We start from the raw sequence: 18,474 nt of genomic DNA on the forward strand, positions 1-18,474 counted from the left end.
TGAGCAACTGAAAGAATAAAGTTGCCATGTACTAAGATAGTAAAGAGTAGAGAGAGTAGATTGAAGAAGGTATTTTGGGCATGTTAAGCTTGAGATGGCTATTTGACATCTAAGTCAATATACCTAGTAGACAATTAGATATAAATTTAGGGGAGAGTTTCAGGTCGGAGGATATTAACCAAGCAAAATGTGCTAGAAATCATCTAGCTTTTCATTCTGGAAGATACTCTCTACCTTGCTCCTGTTCACCCCATCACCACCTATCCTTTATATATCTATGTGCCATTTTGTTTTTCCAGTTTGCAAACTCTCATTCTTCAGCCCTGAGAAGTGTCTCAAACAACTAAGTATACAAACACCGAACAAAAGTGGAAAAGATCATTAAATGTTGTGCTATGTGCTGTTAGAAAATACTGATTAAGGGGCACCTGGGTGGCTCAGTCGGTTAGGTGTCAGACTTTGGCTCAGGTCATGATATCATGGTTAACGAGTTCAAGCTCCACATTGGGCTCTGTGCTGATAGCTCAAGGCCTGGAGACTGCTTTGGATTCTGTGTCTCTCTCTGCTCCTCCTCACTTGCACTCTGTCTTTCTCTCAAGAATAAATAAACATTAAAATTTTTTTTTAAAAATACTGATTAAAAAAGAATGAAAATACTGATTTTGTTTATTTTACTTTCTGATTAAAAAAGAGTTAAATAGCTAACAAAATTCTTTGCTTAGTTCTTTGAGGTTTTTTTTTTTTTTAAGAAGAAATTGATCTGTTTTTTAAAAATTTTTTTTAATGTTTTTATTTATTTTTGAGACACAGAGAGACAGAGCATGAGCAGGGGAGGGGCAGAGAGAGAGGGAGACACAGAGTCCGAAGCAGGCTTCAATCTCTGAGCTGTCAGCACAGAGCCTGATTCAGGGCTGGAACTCACTATGCGATCATGACCTGAGCCGAAGTCGGACACCCAACCGACTGAGCCACCCAGGCGCCCCAGTTCTTTGAGCTTTTTTTAAATTTTATTTATTTAAGTAATCTCTACCCCTAACATGGGGCTCTACCTCATGACCCCAATATCAAGAGTCACATATTCTTCCTACTGAACCAGCCAGGCACCCCTAAACAGGGTATTTTAGATCTGAGAGACTATTGATTTTCTGTGCAAACCTGGTCATCCATGCCAATTTATAAAATAGAACTTTCTTTTTAAAGAGCAATTTGGCAATGTCTGGTGAAGTGAAAGATGCTGATATAACCTAGAAATTCCACCTTAAAGTATATTGCCTAGGGAAATTTTTGATATGTGCACAAAAATATAGCTATAAAAATATCCATTTCAGTTTTGTATATAATAGTAGAAAATTAGAGCAATCTAAATGTTCTTCCACAGGCAAATGGTTAAACTATGGCATATTCAAGAAATGGAACACCAAAAACAAAATGAATGATGTAGAAATACATTTATTAAATGGATAAATATCACAATGTTAAAGTGAATAAGGAAGGCTGGAAAGAGATATATATGGTTTTTTACTTCACATTTCTCAAAAATGAATATCATCCTGTCTAATTTCACAGAACCTTCCATGCATGAGACACTATGTAGTATGGTTTTTGCCTACATTAGTTAATTTCACACAACAGCCTTGTGAAATAATGTTATCCCTATTTTTCATTTATTCTCTCAAAAAATATTTATATAATATGTGCCAGAGGGCATTCTAAACACTGAAGATATAGTAGTTAAATAAAATTCCTGTTCTCCTAGAGCTTTCATTCTAGTGAGGGAAGACGTAAAGCTGAAAAATATACAAGCAATTATGTATTAAGTGGTAATGTAGACTATGAAGAAAAATAAAGCAGAGTAGCAAGATAGAGAGTAATAAGGATCACTATTAAATAGCATAAAGTAAAACTCAGAAGATGAAGAAACTCATAGAAGGTAAGAACCTGCTGAAAGTCACTCGAACTGAAAATCTGGAGCTAGGGTTTAAACCTAAATCAATCTAATTCGACAGACTTCTCTATATATATATATATTTATTTATTTATTTAAATTCTAGTTAGTTAACATATAGTGTAATATTGGTTTCAGGAGTAGAATTTAGAGATTATCACTTACATACAATACCCAGTGCTCATTACAGCAAGTGCCTCCATAATACCCATCACCCATTTTGCCCATTCCCCACCCACCTTCCCTCCAAGAGGTTTCTCCTTTTAATTTTTTTTTAAAAAAATTTTTTTTTCAACGTTTTTTTTTTAATTTATTTTTGGGACAGAGAGAGACAGAGCATGAACGGGGGAGGGGCAGAGAGAGAGGGAGACACAGAATCGGAAACAGGCTCCAGCCTCCGAGCCATCAGCCCAGAGCCTGACGCGGGGCTCGAACTCACAGACCGCGAGATCGTGACCTGGCTGAAGTCGGACGCTTAACCGACTGCGCCACCCAGGCGCCCCTTTAATTTTTTTTTAATGTTTTATTTATTCTTGAGAGAGAGTGACAGAGCACCAGCAGGGGAAGGGCAGAGCAAGAGAGGGACACAGAATCTGAACCAGGCTCCAGGCTCTGAGCTGTCAGCACAGAGCCCGACACAGGGCTTGAACTCACAACCCATGAAGATCATGACCTGAGCTGAAGTTGGATGCCCAGCCCAACAGGCTGAGCCACCCAGGCACCCCAAGGCTTCTCCTTTTAAAGGATAATTAGGTCTATCTGTCATTTACACTTTGGAAAGACATTAATTACATAATGGCCCCTGTGATCAGCAACACTAAAAGAAAAGTGTTTTTTTTAACGTTTTATTTATTATTGAGAGAGAGAGACACACACAGCGTGAGCAGGGGAGGGGAAGACACAGAATCCGAAGCAGGCTCCAGGCTCCAAGCTGTCAGCACAGAGCCCAATGTGGGGCTTGAACTCACAAACCGCGAGATCATGACCTGAGCCGAAGTTGGTCGCTCAACTAACTGAGCCACCCAGGCACCCCAGAAAACAGTTTTTTAATGGAACAGGAGGGAATAGAGAACAGTCTAGATATGTTGGGTGGTTTGGACAACCAAACACCTTCATAACATAGCCGTTACATATGGGAATCAGAATAAGTTTCAGAAAGTGAGAAAAGAGTTAAGAAAATAAAGTAAGCAAGCACCATCTTAATTTTGCCATAAGCCTTAATAGTATCATGAGTGTAATTAAAAATCATTTTCACTGCTACTTATTGGAAGTGAGTCATGGATTACCACTGTCAATGTTAAGAAATTAAGCAGAGAACATATTCATATATTAGTTAAGAACATGAATTTTAGAGTCCGACAACCTCAGTACCCAATCGTGTATTTAATAATAATTTAATGAATAATCTTCAGGGCAAGCCACTTAACCTTTCAAAGTCTTTTCTTTTCCTTTTAGGCTTTGTCCAAAATAACTGTCTAAATTAACTTTTTAGTCAGCCACTTTTTTCTTCTCAGACATCTGAAATACCATATCTTCATTGTAAGATAAATTGATCATAACCTGTACTGCCTGGTTCGCATTTCACCCCCACTGCCATCCCCTGCCATTTATTTAACAGCAAAAATTATTGAATGCTGACTGTGGAAATAAAGCCAAACCAAATGAGAAAAGCAAAACCTATTTATTCTGTGCTAGCTATATCAATGTAGTCAACCACATCACTTGCATTTTGGCAGAGACTCAAAGGAAGGCAGAAAACTGGGAAAGCTTTACAGTGGAAAATAAGAAAGGCTGTTGGTATGTCCTGATTGGAGGCTGTTGGCCTGGGGAAGCTGCAGGTGGGCTAACTAAAAGCAGAATATCCTGTGTGATTGGTTAGGGATGCATATTTGGCTTTTTCTCATGGGTCCTAAGTTGGAAGCAGGGATAAAAATTAGGAAAGCTCTCAGTTATTAGTCAAGTCCTGGCCATTTGTGGCCAGTTGTAACAGAGGTTATTGTTTAGCTTGCTGGATTGTCACTAGAGGTAGTAGTCTGACTTCATACAAATCTGACTTATAGCAGGCTGGCTTCCTGGGCTATTTGTTGTAGATAAGGGGTTGGCTTCCTGGGCAAGTTGCTATGGATTGTGGGTCAGTTCTGTCATTATGTATGGTCTGGCCATTGTCCCATACTTAATTATCCCTTACTACTTTGCATCATTCACAATTATTTTGAGTTAAAGTCCTTAACTCAGATTAAGTCCTTAACTCAGTCCTTAATTTAGATTAAAAGGTAATGTATTAGTGAAGTACTTAATTTTAGAATGATTTCCCACAGGAATAATTTAACAAGCGGATATTTTTAGTTTTTTCTACCACTGACATATTATTGCTTTTTTATTTTCAGTGGTTACCAGTTACTCGGGAGCTGAGCTTCCAAAAATTTATTGAACAATCTGACTTACTAGAAGAACTTAAATATGACTTCAATGAAAAAGCTGAATTGAGACACACTGAGACACAAAGGCCTTTTGTTTTTAACTATTATAAAAATGTCTTTGAGAGGAACAGCAAGCGCTACCAGGCCCTTGGCTATTTGCTTGAACAATATATTTATGAGCTTTTGGAGAAAGTATGCAAATTACAAAAAGTATATATCCCACCAGAGGCTGATAAAGAACCAAAAAGCTTCTTTTTCATGAGTGAGAGAGCATTAACAAGTCATCGTTCTGTTCTTCTTGTTCTTCTTCAAGACCAAGGAGTCTTTAGAGCTGGTCAGTGGAGTCAGCAGGCAATAATACATCATGGTCTCCAACATGGAAGTCAGATACCATGTATTCAAATGGCATTGCAGGCACATTATGATGTAATTGTGCTAAACCCCAATGACAATTTCATCGACCTAAACATGGAAGAAGAGCAGAAAGGCCTTTTAACACAAACTAAGGGGTCATCTTCCCTAAAAATGGTTCCAGCAGAGAACTTTTTATCTGTCCAGCAACCTCTCCAGTGCACCCCTAAAAGATGCAGCAACACTCCTGAAGAACACATGGCTTACATTTGGGATTACTTCATTTCAAAGACTGAAGGCAAGGATGTTGCCTTCATTGTACATGGTTACGGAGGCTTGGTTTTTATGGACTTACTTGTTCGTAAAAAGTGGGAAGTGATGAACAAAGTATATGCTGTTGCCTTTATTGACTCTGAACATCATGTAGGACACCAGCTGGGAAGTGATGTTCAGTTATTGGCCTGGATAAAGCACCACTGCCGTGAATGGGTGACAAGCCCTAAGCCTTTGGATAAACCTGCAGCTACTGTTTTAAAACAGGAGTTTCCTATGGTTTCTGCTGGTACAGAAAAACACAACTTAGCCCCTTCCTCTAGCCTTCAGTCAATTTTTAAATACTTTAAAAAAGCTTTGAAAGCCAAAACAACTATTAATTTTTCTCGAGTGCCAATAGTAACTAGAAGCTCCACAAAAAGAAAGCAAATTGCTTAACTTACTTTTTTGTCACCTAAGATTTTTTTTGTCCCACTGAAATGCTGTGAATGTAGATGCTAGAAGAAAAAGAATACTCTGCAGTATTATGTTATGAAAAGAATATACACAGTGTTATATTCTGGCTTGAGGTTTGATTTGTTACTTTTTTTGAAAAGTGAATATGTTCTTTTTTTTAGCCTATTATGAGCTGGGCATCAGTCAACGCCATCATTAATATTTTACAGTATTAGTCAAGTTAGAGGATCTTTTGAAAACCTCTCTTATGTTTTAATAGAATGACACCAAAACTGCAGTTGATAGAAATTAAACACTAAGTCAGTCTTCAGTTTCTATGTTGTTAATGCCATACTAAAATTATAAGTGAACATAAAAATGATTATAAACTCCATTTTTGTATGTTTGTGTTCTGTTTGAATTTATTGTTCTTACGTTGAAATTTACTTAAAGTGTTTACTCATACCTTCAGCTAATATTTGAGTGTCTACTATGTCCCCATCAATAGTACGTGTTGAGGACACCAGCAAACAAGACCAACGTTTCCTTTATCCATATGGAGTTCACAATGAACAACAAATTGAAAGTGTGAAGAGTGTTCAGAAATTCAAGGTGCCATGGAACATCTAGTATGAGAGCTAACAGCCTTGGGGTACAGGTAATACGTCTGTGAGAAAATGACGCTTAGTTTGAAAGACAACAGCAGTTGGGAAAACAAATTCATAGGCAAAGGAATAGCATATGCAAAGGTCTTGAGGTGGGAGAAAATAGTCCAGTTAACTGAAGCTAAAAAATTATGGGAGAGCTGTGTTAAAGAAAAAATTATTCATGACATTTATTAAAGACATAAGGAAGACTTTAAGAGGGATTGCTGCAATGGGGGTTTTGAAGTTGGGGAGAGAGACCAGCCTCAACTTCTAATTCACCAAGGACAATTGAGGGGGCAATATTATAGCCAAAGTGTAGGGTGAGGATCAGTGAATGGAAAGTTAACTAAGAGGAAAGAAACATCAGGCATAAGAGAGATTCTTACTAGACTGACTCAGCGTAATTCTTACTGAAGCCAGGCCAGGTTGATAACACATTGACAGTGGAGGATGAGGAATTTTATCAGATCTAGAGGATGATCAAGTGCCAAAAATGAGAAATTTTCACTGACAGCCAAATTCTTGCTAAAACTAGACTAAGTGACAACAACAACATCAACAACAACAACAACAACAAAAACTGGACTAAGTGGACCAACGATGGAGTTCAACATCAGAGCCTAGCTGAGAGGAGGGCTCAGAGGAGCCAGACTCAGATTTGGTCAAGGAGAGGTTTTGTCAGTAGTTAGAAAGTTAAGTTAACAAAATAAGCAGAGGCAGCTTGCTTAAGGCTGCAATGGCCATGGTTATGATTTTTGACTTTATTCTCATAACAGTAGAAAACACTGGATGGTTTTAGACAGGAGAATATTCTCAGATTTACATTTTATAAAGAATATCCTGGAGTGCCTGGGTGGCTCAGTTGGTTGAGCATCTGACTTCAGCTCAGGTCATGATCTCATGGTTTGTGGGTTGGAGCCCCATGTCGGGCTCTGTGCTGACAGCTCAGAGCCTAGAGCCTGCTTTGGATTCTGTGTCTCCCTCTCTCTTTCTGCCCCACCCACCCACTTGTGTGCTCGCTCTCTCTCTCCCTCTCTGTCAAAAATAAACATTAAAAATTAAAAAAAAAAAGAATATCCTAATTGCAGTTCAGAGAATAGATTAGAGGAAGCACAAGCTTGTAGGCTGGGAGACCAAATTAATTTTGGTAGTATTCTGAGAAATGCTTAATATTAATTCTTAACTACGAATACTAATATAGTTAACACTAATGCTTAAATACTAATATTTAATTACTTAATACTTATGCTAAATACTAATACTGTGATTGCTATGAACAAAATTTTATGATTGGAGGTTAGGAATAAGGAGAAGGAAATAAGAAGGAGGACTCCTGGATTTTTGGCTTGAGCAACTAGATGGATAGAAATACTATTTGTTGAAATAGGGACTATTGACAAAAAAAATTTATTTTGGCTGTTCCAGAAGTTGTTTTTTTTTTTTTTTTAGTTTATTTATTTACTTTGAGAGAGAGAGGAGAGAGAGAGAGAGAGCACAAACAGGGGAGGGGCAGAGAGAGAGGGAGAGAGAGGATCAAGCAGGCTCTGTGCTATCAGTGCAGAGGCGGACGAAGGCTTGAGCCCATGAACTGTGAGATGATGACCTGAGCTGAAAACCAAGAGTCAGATGCTTAAATGAATGAACCACCCAGATGCCCCTGTTCCAGAAGTTTAAAAAGAGAAAAAGGAGGGGGTTACAATTATCTATCTGTCCATAGATGGGTAAGAGAAGAACCCATACAAGACATGACACTTGAAGAATTAACTCTACCATATCTAATAGGACATGGAGATTTTTCTCTTCATTTTTTTTAATGTTCATTTTTGAGAGAGAGAGAGAAACATAGACTGAGCAGAGGAGGGGCAGAGAGAGAGGGAGACACAGAATCCAAAGCAGGCTCCAGGCTTTGAGCTGTCAGCACAGAGGCCAATGCGGGGCTTGAACCCACGAACCATGAGATCATGACCTGAGCCGAAGTCAGATGCTTAGCTGACTAAGCCACCCAGGAGTCCCAACATGCAGATTTTTCTGATACAGCTATTTCTAGTGTCTTTCTAATATTCCTATTCACAGTGTTTTTCAACCCAGCATATACTATAATCCCTGTTATGTACTGAATGTTTGTGTCCCTCTGAAATTTATATGTTGAAATCTTAATCCTCAATGTGATAGGTGTGGGTCCTTTGAAAGGTGATTAGGTCATGAAGGTGGAGTCCTTATGAATGGGATTAGTGCTCATATGAAGGACACCCCAGAGAACTCCCTTCTGCTATGTGAGGACACAGCAAGAAAAGAGCCATCTGTAAATCAGGAAGTAGCCCTCAACCAGACATGGAATCTGCCAGTGCCTTGCTCTTGCATTTCCTAGCCTCTAGAAAAGTGAGGAATAAACATTTGTTTAAGCCTCCAAGTCTGTGATACTCTGTTATAGCAACCCAGACAGACTAAGACAAATCTTTATCAGAAAGACATATTTCAAATTTCTTTCTGTACCATGTCTTAAGTGGCATAATGGGGGGGGGGGGAACACTGAGTTGTAAATCAGGATGTGCAGGTTTTAAATGAACCTTTGCTTAAGGAACGGTTAGTGAAGGCTTTTAATGAAGCCTTGCTTAAACCAGTTACTCTCTCCCAGTCCTTACTTTTCAATTTGTAAATGAGGTGAGCTTTGAAGTCCTTTTTGACATAGTCTAACTAGAATGCATTTAATGCACTTAATATGAAAAGCACCAAAAAAGAAAAAAGTTTTTAAAAAAGTTTCCATGAAAGTTATTCTATCTTGCACTTAACTAACTTGGAGTTGATGTTTCTCATAACTCCCAATTTACTATTTAATCTGGTAGTCAGGTGTATTAGTTATCTATAGCTGCATAATAGATTAACCTCAAAACTTGGTGGCTTAAAACAAAAAATATTAGTTCACAGTTTCTCTTGTTCAGAAATTCAGAAGAAGTTTAGTGGGTAATTTTGGCTCAGTATTGCTTAGGAGCATACAGTCAAGATTGTTTGGAGTTGCAGTGTTCTAAAACCTGACTGGCTGTTTGGCAGGAAGCCTTGGTTCCTCACCAGGTGGACCTTTTCCATAGGCTGCTTCTGCTAAAGAAAAAAATTATTCTGACACTTGTTAAAATGGTAAGGAAGACTTTATTCAAAACTGTTGCAATTAGGGATATTGCAATAGGGAAGAGAGAATGAATTCAACTCTGAATACAGCAAAGATAGCTGGAAATTTGTAACAAAGAGCAGAGTGAGGGTGTCAGTGACAGAAAACTACTAAGAGGAGACATCAGGATAAGGGACTTATTACTAAAGGCAGGTCAAGGACTTAGACATCAAGAGTGGGGAATGAGGAACATGATCAGATATCAAGAGTGGGGTGTTGATTTAGCAAGATTCTTGCTGAGACTAAACTGTGCAGCCTTACAGAAGGCCAAGGTTGAGGACTATTCCAGAAGAGGGCTCAGAGGAGCCTAACTGAAGTTTCTGAAATTTGTCACTTGGGTGTCTTCAGGACATGGCAGTCAGCTTCTCCAAGGGTGAATCATCCAGGTGAAGGAGCAATCAGGAAAATGCACTGCCTTTTTATGACCTACTCTCTGAAGTTGCATACTGGCCCACTTTTATTTTTTAATTGGTTAGAAGTGAGTCACTAAATCCAATGGAAGAGGAATTAGGCTCCACTTTTTAGAGAGAGTGTCAAAAAATTGGGGAACATATTTTAGACCACCACATCAGAAATGATGTCAGTTGAAACTAATGGTATAGGAACTCAACTCAGTTGTTGGTCATGAGATTATCTTTGCTCTAAAACTGTTTATCTTGCCATTTTAATTTTTTTCTTGTTTTAATAAACTTCTCTGTATGTTTATTTTTTAATGTTTATTTTATTTATTTTTGAGAAAGAGAGAGCAGGGGATGGGGCAGACAGAGAGGGAGAGAGAGAATCCCAAGCAGGCTCTGTGCAGTCGGCACAGAGCCCAACGTGCGACTTGATCTCACGACCATGAGATCATGGCCTGAGCCGAAATGAAGAGTCAGCTGCTTAACAGACTGAGCCACCCAGGCGCCCCAACAGCTCTGTATATTTAGAAACTGGTTTCTCCTTTTCTTCAAAACATCAGCATTTTTGCTACAGATAAATGCTTGCTTTGAAAATTAAGGTTTTTTAAGCTTTCTCTCCCAAGCATCACCCTATCTGTTCCCATACTCTGACTTCTGATATCTATGTTTTTGAAGCCTGAAGGGAAAAAGGACATGTCCAGTTCTCAGCTATAAACTGCATACCAGAGATGTATATTGATATTGAAAAGACTGACATGAGAGGGGCACCTGAACTCACAGCTCGTGGGTTCAAGTCCTGCATTGCGTTCTGTACCGACAGCTGAGAGCCTGGAGCCTGCATCAGATTCTGTGTATCCCTCACTCTCTGCCCCTCCCCAACTAGTGCTCTGTCTCTGTCTCTCAAAAAATAAAATAAAAACATAAAATAAATAAATAAATAAATAAAATTTTTAAAAAGACTGATATGAGAGGCCTTCAGGAAAATCCTAAGATCTTGTGACATCAATATGATGATTTTTTTTCTCCCTTTCTTGTGGAAAATAGTTAGAGGTAATGGGCTATTATTATTGTTTGTAAGCAGAATGCATCAAGATTTTCCAATACTTGGGGCACCTAGGTGGCTCAGTCGGTTGAGCTTCCAACTTCAGCTCAGGTCACGATCTCACAGTCTGTGAGTTCAAGCCCATCGGGCTCTGCGCTGACAGCTCAGAGCCTGGAACCTGCTTCAGATTCTGTGTCTCATCTCCCTCTCTCTCTGACCCTCCCCCGTTCATGCTCTGTCTCTGTCTCAAAAATAAATAAACATTTTTTAAAAATTAAAAAAAAAGATTTTCCAATACTAGACTAAACATATCTTAACAAAAAGGAGAACATTGTTTGCAAATTTGCTAAGGTAAGTCTATTAAAAAGAAAACAAGAATGGGGTGCCTGGGTGGCTCAGTCAGTTAAGCATCCGACTTCAGTTCAGGTCATGATCTCACAGTTCAGGAGGTTGAGCCCTGCGTCGGGTTCTGTGCTGACAGCTCAGAGCCTGGAGCCTGCTTTGGATTCTGTGTCTCCCTCTCTCTGCCCCTCCCGCAGTTTGTGCTCTGGCTCTCTCTCAAAAATAAATAAAAACATTAAAGAAATTCCTTACTTGCTTTTCAATGTTTCTTCAAACACAGTGGTTCTCTAACATTAGAGTGTATTAGGATAACCTGGAGGTCTTATTAAGACAAAGATTGGTGGGTGTTACTGCCATAGTTTCTGATTCAGTAGAATTGGTAGGTGGGGCATGAAATTTTGCCTTTCTAACTAGTTTCCAAGGGATGCTGATGCTGATCTTGCTGGTCTAGGGACCATACTTTGTGAACCACTGTTAGAAAGAGTAAATAATAAATGGCTACAGAGGTAATAAAGTTAAATTTACCTCCTGTGAGGTCAAAGTTATGACGGATTATCATGTGGCCTATAATTTCCTCCCCTGAGGAAAGCAACAAAAGGGGTTTCTTCATTAAGCCTATGATTATGATCCATGTGAACTGACACATTTATCTTTTCCTCCTGTAGTGAGGCAAGGGTCACATCTCACTCTTCAAAACCAATCCTTCCAGTTGTATTCCACATAATTTAAAAACAAATACAAATTAAAAATAAGAGACTTAATTCCATTTCCAGAAATGGAAATGCAAAGTAAGCTGCCATATCTATAAATTGGCATAAATTGGCTTCTATCCCCACCTATTTCTTCCTGTCTTCCTGTTATAGAAGAATTTTCTCCTACTGTCCAAGACCAACCCTCCAACTGTCCTCTGAATACCACTTCTTTCAATCTTCTCAGGATGTTCACTCTTCTCACTGTCTTTTATTTTCCTAATTCCCTTGCTAACAATCCTTTAAGTTGGTCAAGTCTCTCCCAACATAGCAGTCATAATAATTAGCACAAATTTCCTAGATGCAACATCTGGGGACTGAATCCATTGTATATTGCCCCTGCCAAATTTCATTAAAACACTTACACTTGCTGACTCCATTTTCTCATAATCCACTCATTCCTTACCCACTCTTCATCTGGCTTCAGCCTCCAAGTCTCAGTATATGGTCCCAATGCAATGGATGCTTTTCAGTCTGTGCTACATAATGAACAGGCAGCATTTGACCCAGTTGACCCATTTGAAGCCCATTGGGTCTCTCTTCCTTGAAACACTCTTCCCTTGGTTTCTCTCATATTCTGATTATTTTCTTCCTGTCTCTATAGCTGCTCATTTTCAGTCTCCTTTGTTTACTCTTCCTCTCTACTCAGACACTGGGTAATCTCTTCCACCCACATAGTTTCACAGACTCTGGTTTCAAAGCCTCTTTCATAGCTCTCAAATCTCTGCCTATGGTCCATTCTCTTTCTCCTTAACTCTAGACCCATGCAGGGGTGCCTGGGTGGATCAGTCAGTTAGGCATCCAACTTTGGCTCAGGTTGTGATCTCATGGCTTGTGAGTTCGAGTCCCGCATCAGGCTCTGTGCTGACAGCCTGGAGCCTGCTTCAGATTTGGTGTCTCCCTCTCTCTGCCCCTCCCCCACTTGCACGCGTGCACTCTCTCTCTCTCTCAAAAATAAATAAACATTAAAAAAATAAAAAAAAAATTAAAAAATCCCACAAACTCTAGACCCATGCAGCCAACTACCATATACTGTAAAGGAGACATCATCTGATTTTGAAGGGAGCTCAGTCATTAGGTCTAAAACTGCTCACACCGTCTCTGCCCTCACCCCATCCACTCCTTTTCCCCATTCACTGCACTACTAATCACGTCTACCCTGGTGCTCAAACTAGAATATTGGCTTCTTCTTCTCCTTCTACACCAAAATCCCAATCAGCAAATTCTACCATTTTTACCTCTTAAATATATTCCACATCTATAACTCTGTCAATAGTGTCCTTTGATGTACAAAAGTTTGTAATTTTGGTTAAGTGCAAAATGTTCATTTTTTCTTTTGTTGCCTGTGCTTTTGGGGTCATCCAAGAAATTATCACCAAATCCAATGTCATTAAGTTTTCTACGTCTTCTTCTAAGAGTTTTATAGTTTTGACTTTTATGTTGGAGTCTTTGATCCATTTTGAGTTAATTCTTATATGGTTTTAGGTTGAGGGTCCAACTTTGTCCAGCACCATTCTTTGAAAAAAACTGTCCTTTCCCCCAGTGTTTGATTTTGTGCCTTATAATTTAATGACAACTGAGTTAAAATACTTGAAAATGTGCTGACTAAACAAAACACCTGCAGACTGCATTTTGACCCAAAGGCCACTAATTTGCACTATGTGGCTTAATTACATTTTCACATTAAATTTAACAAATGAGTTAAGGGGAGTGAGAGATAGTGTCGCCTACCATAGTCCAAGCATTGTATCAGGTGCTGGTGATAAACTAGGCACAAAGTTTCATATGTTACATTCCTAGCATCAGTTTAAAGTTGAGTGAGACTTGTGAAAACATTTTAACACCATGTGAGTAAATGCTTATAAATACGGGGAGCAAGCAGAGAAGTTAAGAGAGGAGGAAAATAAATTTTTTAAATAGTTGTGTAATAGACTAAAACCAGCTACAAGCACACCCTGTTAAGAGGCCGTGGGCATGGCCTCAAGGCCAGCTACCAGCTTTCTTCCCGACCGCGCTGTTTTTCAGACCAGAAGGCTTTCCCCTTGTGTGGGGACGTCATCGGGAAGCGCCAGGAAGAGGGGGCGGGATTTCCGGCTTCTGGAACGGAAAGGGACGGAAACTAAATGAGCCAACGGGCTTAATTCCGTGTGAGGCACGTATTTGGGCTCAGCACTTCACTACAGAGTTCTGCGTCCTCTCCAGGTCTCCGCGGTTTGCACGAGCGGGAGCCACTGTTTCTGCACTCCTGGTATGGGCATGTTTCTTATCTTAGTTGTGTGTGTTGCGGTGGGAGAACTCGGGAAACCATTGTAAGATACACGTAGTGCAGCATGCGTGCTAAGAAGGCCCACAGATAAGTGGAAGCCCAGCGATTTAATAAACTATAAGCAGTACAACACCTGGAACAAAAGGAATGTTTACCAAAATGATTGCCTTATTTGTTTTAAAATTTGGGTTTCATTGCTATGATATCCTAAAAAAATCTTAACCAATTATAAAGACAAAACTCAGAAGACCTTTGTTTTTGAAATGTTTTCATAACAGGATTGAGGACTCCTGGTGAAATAGGGAGTCTAACTTGTTTCTTCTTTAAATGGTGGCTAAACATGGAGCGCCCGGCTGACTCAATCCGAAGAAAATGTGACTCTTGATCTTGGGATCGTGAATATGAGCCCTACATTGGGTGATTACTTGAAAAAAAATCTTTTTTTTTTTTTAATTGGGGGCACCCGAGTGACTCAGTGGGCTCAGCCTGGGGCTCTTGGTGTCAGCTCAGGTCATGATCTTAGGGTTCCCCATAGGGCTCTGCACTGACAGCGTGGAGCCTGCTTGGGATTCTGTCCCTCTCTCTGTCCCTCTCCTCTTGCTGTCTCTCAAATTTAAAACAAATTTTTAAAAATACAGGTGTCTCAACATGTTTTATATGTGAAAAGCATTGGTCCAGAATATCTATTTGAAAAATACTTGAGTGATTACTGTGAGCCATAAACTGCCAAATGTTGGGTTCAATTTTAATATAAATACAGTCCTTGTCCTGATAGAGTTTACTGTCTAGTCAGGCAAATAAGTAACCAGGCAATTACAAAAGTGTGTTACAAGTACTGTGATAGAGAGGTACAGGGTGCTGTAAGAACTACTAGGAGGAATACTTGGTCTAAAGTTTGAGGTGAAGTATAGCTAGAGATGTAGCTGAAGAGGTAAACAAAGGATGATTTTGTGGAAAACTTTATAAGCCATGTTTGTAAGTTTGGGATTTAACCTGGCAGCAATGAGCTTAAAAATACACATTGGGGATGATACAAGTGCATTGATCAGATTTGCACTAACTTCAAATGGCTTAGAGATGAGGCAGAGCAAATCTGGAGGCTAGGGGATGCAGTTAGGGTAATGGGATTCAAGAGAAGTGAATGGCTTAAGATGTATTTAGAAAGTAAAGTGAATTGAGGCCCCTGTATGGCTCAATTGATTAAGTGTCCAATTTTTGGCTCAGGTCATGATCTCAAGGTTCATGAATTCGAGCCCTGATTCAGACTCTTTGTTGACAGCTTGGAGCCTGGAGCCTGCTTCAGATTCATTGTCTCCCTCTTTCTCTGCCCCTTCCCTCCTCTCAACAATAAACATTAAAAAAAAAGAAAGTAAAGTGAATATAATTCAGATGGATTAGATATGGGGGGTGTGAGAGAGGACGGTAATAAAATGACTTCCAGTTTCTGGCTTAAGCAAATGGATGGATAGCAGTGTCCCTTCCTGAAACCATGTGTAAGGAGAAGCAGATTGGAAAGGGAAGGGAGAGAGATTATTTTAATATGTTGCATTTGAGGTGTTTCTTCTGATGCGTGGTGGTTGAAGCCATGGAGGAAGATCAGACCTCATACAGAAAATTTTAGATTGCAAAAAAAAAAGGGGGGGGGGGCTAAGGACAAAAATTCAGAGGCACATCTGCTTTTAAGGGAGGGGCATCATCTGGGCATCAGGACACAGTTTAGAGAGGCACTCCCAAAAGCATACAGTCATTAAATGAAGCCAAGGGAAGAAGGAATTTTTCAAGTATTTCAACTGCATTTGGTAAAAAGTTGATTTTTTTTCTTCAAATCTCATACTAGTTTCACAATGTTTTAAGTTTATTTCTTTATTTTGAGAGAGAGAGAGCAAGCAAGAGTGAGCATGCATGGGCAGACGGAGAGGGGGAGAGAGAATCCCAAGCAAGCTCCGAGCTGTCAGCACAGAGTCAGAAGCAGAGCTCGATCTCACCAACCAAACACTAGATCAGACCTGAGCCGAAATCAAGAGTTGGCCCCTTAACCAACTGAGCCACCCAGGTGCCCCCTAGTTTCACATTTTTAAGCATCTTCATTGTTCGATGTATGTCCACACCTTGAGGATAAAATTGTGGAGCTTATATATATTTGCCCTAATTTTGGACATTTTTGTTTGGCAATAACATTATTTGCTACAAAATAAACTCTGAACTGGAGAAAAGAGGTTTGTTTTGTTTTTAAATCAGTAGATCTCTCTATATTCCTGTTTTGAAAACATATGAGGGCATTGATACAGCAGCTCCTAAGTGCTTTTTACTAGTTGCCATCCTTTATAAAACTTTTCTGCTTTTTATCTTCTTGTCTTCGTGTGTTGTTTATGTTAAGGATCTTGTGTTTGGGCCTGTATCTGTTAGGGGCTTAATATAGAATGGAGAAGAAACAGCATCATGATCTAACCCGTATCAGTAGTACATAACTTTGTTGTTATCCAGTAATACAGATATTCTGGGCTCCTAGTTGCAAATCTGAAAGGGATCTTTAAGGTATTCTTTTCCCTAAAGCAATAGTGAAATTCATGTTTAAAATAAGATCCCATATAAGCTTTAAACTTTGTGCCTGGTGAGTGATCACAGGCTCTAGGCCATAGGAGTCTAGGAAAAATTAACGGTACAGCAAATAAAGTTGTGCTTACTGTGTGTTTCAAAAATCAGTTGCATTTCAGTGTCTCAAATTTATACTTGCACAATTAGTTGAGAGGTTTTAAAGATCTTTATCTAACTTTTTACTACATTTTGCTTTTTTTATAGGGGTTTTCTTACATGCCTGTTTTCCTCAAAATGAGTGGTAGTATCATCTTAAGATCTTTTGGCAGATTTTTGGTGCCATTTACCATTCATAGGAAAAAAGGGGTTTTATGTTCAACAATTCTGCAGAGATCTATGTCTTCCAAAATACCAACTGTGTCCTATCCTAAGAAGGAGAGTACATCACCTCCTGAACAGCTGGGATTGGATGGGTGGAAAATTACAATGAAATCTAGCATGCAAGAAGAAGATGCTTCAGCAGTCTCAAGCAGCAAGGATGAAGATCCTCTAGTTGCCATCAGGGAGTTAATTGAGATGTGGAGATTGTTTGGCAAAGAAGTACCAGAACAAATCAGTGAAGAAGAACTCAAAAGTGCTATGGGATGTGTTTCTAAATCATCAAAAAAAAAATACTTAAAATATTTATATATTAAGGAAAAAATTAAAAAAGCCAAGCAAATAAAAAAGGAAATGAAAGCAGCATTAAAGGAAAAAGCCAAAAAAGACCAATTACTGGAAACCACTAAGGAAGATAAACAGCAAAACTTTCTATTTCTACGACTTTGGGATAGGAATATGGACATTGCCATGGGCTGGAAAGGTATTCAGGCCATGCGGTTTGGACAACCTTTGGTTTTTGACATGGATTATGAAAATTATATGAAACCAAAGGAACTTCAGAGTACTGTTTCCCAACTTTTAGAAAGTGAAGGATGGAACAGAAGAAATGTTGATCCTTTCCATATTTATTTCTGCAACCTTAAAGTAGAAGGCGCTTATCATAAAGAGTTAGTTAAACGTTATGGAGAAAAATGGGACAAATTGCTATTAACAGCAACAGAAAAGTCTCATGTAGACTTATTCCCAAAGGATAGCATTATATATTTAACTGCAGATTCTCCCAATGTTATGACAACTTTCAAGCATGATAAGATTTATATAGTGGGATCTTTTGTTGATAAGGCTATGCAGACAGGCACATCCCTAGCCAAGGCAAAACGGCTGAACCTGGCAACAGAATGCCTTCCATTAGATAGGTATTTACAGTGGGACACTGGTACCAAAAATCTCACCTTAGATCAGATGATGCGTATTTTGTTATGTCTGAAAAACACTGGTAGTTGGGAAGAGGCTCTGAAGTTTGTTCCTAGGAGAAAACATACTGGTTTTATGGAGATTTCTCGACATTCTCAAGAGCTTGTCAACAGATTAAAGAAGTCAAAACCTTTTAATTCATTTCCAAAAGGCTCTCTAAATATACACACACAGAAAAGGTGGCTTGAATGAGAATATTTGATAACTTAAAAAATAAGTGGTCACAGTATGTGTAAATCGAACCATGATGCTGTATGCCTTAAACTCTTATTGTGATTTATGTCAATTATTTCTCAATAAAATTGGGGGGGGGGGGGAAGCATATGGAGTAGAAATACAATTCTATTGGTCTATTTCTTCCTAAATGGAATTCATTTGTTCTTTTAAAGGTTGTCATTCCAGGGGCACCTAGGTGGCTCACTTGGTGAAGCTTCCAACTTCAGCTCAGGTCATGATCTCATGGTTCATGAGTTTGAGCCCTGCATCAGGGTCTGTGCTGATAGCTCGGAGCCTGGAACCTGCTTCAGATTCTGTCTCCCTCTCTCTCAGGCT

At 39.1% G+C, this 18,474-nt stretch overlaps 3 protein-coding genes across 3 annotated transcripts in view; 2 read left to right on the forward strand and 1 right to left on the reverse strand.

The window, feature by feature from the left end:
- The first annotated feature begins 4,623 nt into the window (after positions 1–4,623).
- On the forward strand, positions 4,624–5,427 carry LOC109266216 (putative protein FAM172B). Its single transcript, XM_053904158.1, has one exon. The coding sequence runs from the start codon at positions 4,624–4,626 to the stop codon at positions 5,425–5,427; it is 804 nt and encodes a 267-aa protein (XP_053760133.1).
- Positions 5,428–13,868: 8,441 nt separating this feature from the next.
- On the forward strand, positions 13,869–18,262 carry TRMT10C (tRNA methyltransferase 10C, mitochondrial RNase P subunit). Its single transcript, XM_019448235.2, has 2 exons — positions 13,869–14,013; positions 16,831–18,262. Exon 2 carries the CDS (start codon positions 16,843–16,845, stop codon positions 18,112–18,114), a length of 1,272 nt encoding a protein of 423 aa, XP_019303780.1. The 5' UTR covers positions 13,869–14,013; positions 16,831–16,842; the 3' UTR covers positions 18,115–18,262.
- The window catches only part of RPL24 (ribosomal protein L24), a 90,970-nt gene continuing 89,315 nt past the window's right edge, over positions 16,820–18,474 (reverse strand). Inside the window, exon 7 of the mRNA XM_053903307.1 lies at positions 16,820–16,830. The gene's annotated coding sequence lies outside the window, so the exon portion shown is untranslated. The remainder of the gene's footprint in view (positions 16,831–18,474) is intronic.

Source organism: Panthera pardus, unplaced genomic scaffold, assembly GCF_024362965.1.
Source record: "Panthera pardus isolate Hobbes unplaced genomic scaffold, ASM2436296v1 HiC_scaffold_16, whole genome shotgun sequence".
Lineage (NCBI taxonomy): Eukaryota > Metazoa > Chordata > Mammalia > Carnivora > Felidae > Panthera > Panthera pardus.

Excerpts from the sequence above, each read along its gene's own strand:
- LOC109266216 (XM_053904158.1), top strand. The coding sequence starts at position 4,624 with ATGAGTGAGAGAGCATTAACAAGTCATCGTTCTGTTCTTCTTGTTCTT.
- TRMT10C (XM_019448235.2), top strand. The coding sequence starts at position 16,843 with ATGCCTGTTTTCCTCAAAATGAGTGGTAGTATCATCTTAAGATCTTTT.